Source organism: Pygoscelis adeliae, unplaced genomic scaffold (genome assembly GCF_000699105.1).
Source record: "Pygoscelis adeliae isolate BGI_AS28 unplaced genomic scaffold, ASM69910v1 Scaffold482, whole genome shotgun sequence".
NCBI lineage: Eukaryota > Metazoa > Chordata > Aves > Sphenisciformes > Spheniscidae > Pygoscelis > Pygoscelis adeliae.
This window is the reverse complement of record NW_008824192.1, coordinates 286,831-290,913: the sequence shown is the minus strand read 5'-3', so window position 1 is coordinate 290,913 and position 4,083 is coordinate 286,831. Positions and strand designations below refer to the sequence as shown.

General features: G+C 49.2%; 1 protein-coding gene across 1 annotated transcript; it reads left to right on the top strand.

Annotated features, from left to right (window-relative positions):
* Nucleotides 1–1,459: 1,459 nt before the first annotated feature.
* KCNA2 (potassium voltage-gated channel, shaker-related subfamily, member 2) lies at nt 1,460–3,562 on the top strand. Its single transcript, XM_009334736.1, has one exon. It carries the CDS (start codon nt 1,506–1,508, stop codon nt 3,003–3,005), a length of 1,500 nt encoding a protein of 499 aa, XP_009333011.1. The 5' UTR covers nt 1,460–1,505; the 3' UTR covers nt 3,006–3,562.
* Nucleotides 3,563–4,083: the final 521 nt, after the last annotated feature.

The window sequence follows — 4,083 nt, the reverse complement described above, 5'->3', positions numbered from 1 at the left end:
CCCACGGGCAGCCCGGCCCCGCTGCACGCCGTGGCGCTGAGCGAGAGCGGAGGGAGATGGGGCTCTGGTTTTTTCCGCCTTGCCGCTAGTGCGCTCTCGCCCTCTTCTCGTGTTGCAGTGCAGGTTGGCCAGGCAGCGGGCAGACAGCTCGCGGGGAGGAAAAAGGGGGTGCCTGGAGGAGCTGGGGCTTTGCAGATGCTCCTTTCAAGCCCCCGGCAGCTTGCTACCTTCTTGCTGTTTTTTCCAGGCGATGCCACACCTCCCGAGGACACTGGGGACATCGGGTTTTGCTGAGCTTAGCATCTTTTCACCGTCGTACCGAAGGCATCAGACAGACGCTCATCTGCCCTGAAGTGCAGATCTGCAACAGCTACCGAGAAGACTCTGTCTCTCTGTCTCTCTGTCTCTCTTTCTCTCTCTCTCCAGTCCAAACCATTACAAGACCTGACTTCCACCATCTGGGAATCTAACCCCTTTTATGTCCCTTCTCCTTTTTCTACGATGACTCACCATTATTTTTAACTTTGAAGAGAGAGGAAATTATGGGGATCTTGGAAGCCTGTATTTCTCTCTAGGATTTCCCCAGGGTCAGATAATCGGTGTTACTAAGAGACACTAAGATTTGGCTTCTCCAGGTAATGTGATTTGTTTTCTGTGTGCCATGGTGGTTTGCAGAGAATGACAGGAGCCGGGACACCAGCGGTCGAGGAGGGGGACTGCAGTGGTCTGCGGGGCAGCTTGCATCGGCAGCTGCAAATTCAGGCAGCCGCAAAGCTTGCCCGGTTGGCTGCAGGCAGGGAGGGCAGCATGTCGCCTCGTCGTCGCTTTATGGCCAGGGCAAGAGGATTGGGAAGGTGTCGAACTTAAAACCGGAGTTAGAGCTTTCCTGGAGGGTAGATTGCCTGAGATTGCACGGTTAAATGTTAACCCTTAGCTGCATGCCTGGGAATGAGCTGAGCCTGGTCTGCCTCTCCCCAGCACCCCGCGGGGTCCCCTCGCCACTTTAGGGCTGGATGGGGTTATTTTTCTTCCTTCCTTTCTCTTCCCTTCCCCCTCTTTTTTTTTTTTTTAATTGGAATTTTTATTTTTATCCAAAAAAAAAAGTTCTGGTTCGCCAATGCCAGTTTTTCCGCGCTGGTTTTGAATAGGTGACGGTTCCTCAGGTGTTTTCTCTCTTCCACCTAATGGGTTTAGATGGGAGTTTTTGAACTCTGTCCCAAAGAAGGCAAATTAACCCTCCCGAGGAAGGGGATAGACACGCTAGTGAAGAGAGCTGCTCTCCTCCCCCCAACTTTATTTCATCTCTTTCTTTCTCAGCAGGGGCGATTTTCTTTCCTTTTTTTTTTATTTTCTCTTTTTTTTTTGTATCATCCCTTCGCCTTTTCATGAGACACTTCCAAACCTACGTACCTGTCCTTCTGCAGGATAGTAGCCCTGCCCTGAATCCGATCCCACCACCGGGCACTGGGAAGAGTTTAGCATAAGGATTTCTTTTAAACCCCAATATGACAGTTGCTACTGGAGATCCTGCAGACGAAGCTGCAGCTCTTCCCGGTCACCCGCAGGACACGTATAACCCCGAGACCGACCATGAATGCTGCGAGAGGGTGGTCATTAATATTTCGGGTCTGCGCTTTGAGACGCAGCTCAAGACACTAGCCCAGTTTCCAGAGACCTTACTAGGGGATCCTAAAAAGAGAATGAGGTATTTCGACCCACTCCGGAACGAGTATTTCTTTGACCGGAACAGACCCAGCTTCGATGCAATTTTGTACTATTACCAGTCTGGCGGGAGGTTGCGGAGGCCGGTTAACGTGCCCTTAGATATCTTCTCGGAAGAGATTCGCTTCTATGAACTGGGGGAAGAAGCAATGGAGATGTTTCGGGAGGATGAAGGCTACATCAAAGAAGAGGAAAGACCGTTGCCTGAGAACGAGTTTCAGAGACAAGTGTGGTTGCTCTTTGAGTACCCTGAGAGCTCAGGCCCTGCCAGGATTATAGCTATTGTCTCCGTCATGGTGATTTTAATCTCCATCGTCAGCTTTTGCCTGGAAACGCTGCCCATTTTTCGGGATGAGAATGAAGACATGCACGGCAGCGGGCTGAGCCATCCCCCCTACTCCAACAGCAGCATGGGGTACCAGCAGTCCACCTCTTTCACAGACCCCTTCTTCATTGTGGAGACACTTTGCATCATCTGGTTCTCCTTCGAGTTCTTGGTGAGGTTTTTCGCCTGCCCCAGCAAGGCTGGGTTTTTTACCAACATCATGAACATTATAGACATTGTAGCCATCATCCCCTATTTCATCACCTTAGGGACGGAGCTGGCCGAGAAGCCGGAGGATGGTCAGCAAGGCCAGCAAGCCATGTCCCTGGCCATCCTTCGAGTCATCCGCTTGGTGCGGGTCTTCAGGATCTTCAAGCTCTCCCGACACTCCAAGGGGCTGCAGATCCTGGGGCAGACTCTTAAGGCCAGCATGCGGGAGCTGGGCCTCTTGATATTTTTCCTCTTCATCGGCGTCATCCTCTTCTCCAGCGCCGTCTACTTTGCCGAGGCCGACGAGAGCGAGTCCCAGTTCCCGAGCATCCCCGATGCCTTCTGGTGGGCCGTGGTTTCCATGACGACTGTTGGCTACGGAGACATGGTCCCCACGACCATTGGGGGGAAAATAGTGGGTTCCTTGTGTGCCATCGCTGGCGTATTAACGATTGCCTTACCAGTGCCCGTCATAGTGTCTAACTTCAATTACTTCTACCACCGGGAGACGGAGGGAGAGGAGCAGGCTCAATATTTGCAAGTAACCAGCTGCCCAAAGATCCCCTCTTCCCCTGACCTAAAGAAAAGCAGAAGTGCCTCTACTATTAGTAAGTCTGATTATATGGAGATTCAGGAAGGCGTAAACAATAGCAATGAGGATTTTAGGGAGGAGAACTTGAAGACAGCCAATTGCACCCTAGCTAACACAAACTATGTGAATATCACCAAAATGCTAACCGATGTCTAGTCGCTAAAATCTAGTAACGTATTTAAAGCTGAAGTGGAACAATTGCAGATATTGAGTGCTGCTCTGCATTGTAGTTAATACAGTATTTTCTACGGTGTATATTTGGTTCTGCATGGGAAGCAATAGCTGTGTAAGTGACTTTTAACCTTTGATTTCCACACCGAATAAGCGTTCGTGCAAAAAAAAAACAAAAACAAAACCCGAACCATTTTGTTTCCCTTCTCCCATCCCAGGCTTGTGGCTTTCCCAAGATACGGAGCTGTTGGGCATTTCGAGCCACGGGATGGGGACGCGAGGGGCAGCTCCGGGCCATCCCGGGGTACCACAAACGCCGGTCCCTGTCCTGCAGAGCTGGGTGACAGCCAGCTTCCAGGCGTGGGGAACGGCTGGGAAAGGTCAGGCAGAGCTTAATGAAGGGAAGATGCAGCCGTGTGTCCGAATTGCTTGAAGGCTCGGGCTTCCGCCCTGGGAGTGCCAAGTGCGAACGCATCGCCCAGGCTCATGTTTCATAACTGAAAATGCTGCATGCTGCAATAGTTTCAGCCACTGCAGTATGCCAGTGTGAGGCCCAGGGGAGGGATAATTAGTATGACGGCACATTATTTATTAAGTCTTAAATTTTCTATGCTAGGCATCGGGAGGGATGAGTAAATAAATCAAGCGCTTGGATTTTATTTATTTATTTAGATGACACTTCCATCACCAATATTTCCAAGATCACCAAAGACACCTCCACTGACACATTGAAAATGAGTTGGAAAAAGCATCTTTTTTTATATCTATATATAAAACTGGAGCAACTATGCTGTGGCCTATAATATATTTATACTGCAGTGAAATTTAACCAGTAATACAGTACAGCTGCATGGATATTTGTTGCATGAATCTGAATATTTAATACACACACAAATATATATTTTCTTAGTAGACTATACAGTATTCATGTTTATAGTGTTTATAGATTCTCCGGTGGCTCGAAGGAGATTCATGGGAGTTAAAAATTCTCCATTGTATTTAAAAACTGGATGGGGAAGGTATGTGCTGACAACAGTTTGATAGATAACAAGGCAAAGCCTGA

Coding starts and splice junctions, on each gene's coding strand:
- KCNA2 (XM_009334736.1), top strand. CDS start 1,506: ATGACAGTTGCTACTGGAGATCCTGCAGACGAAGCTGCAGCTCTTCCC.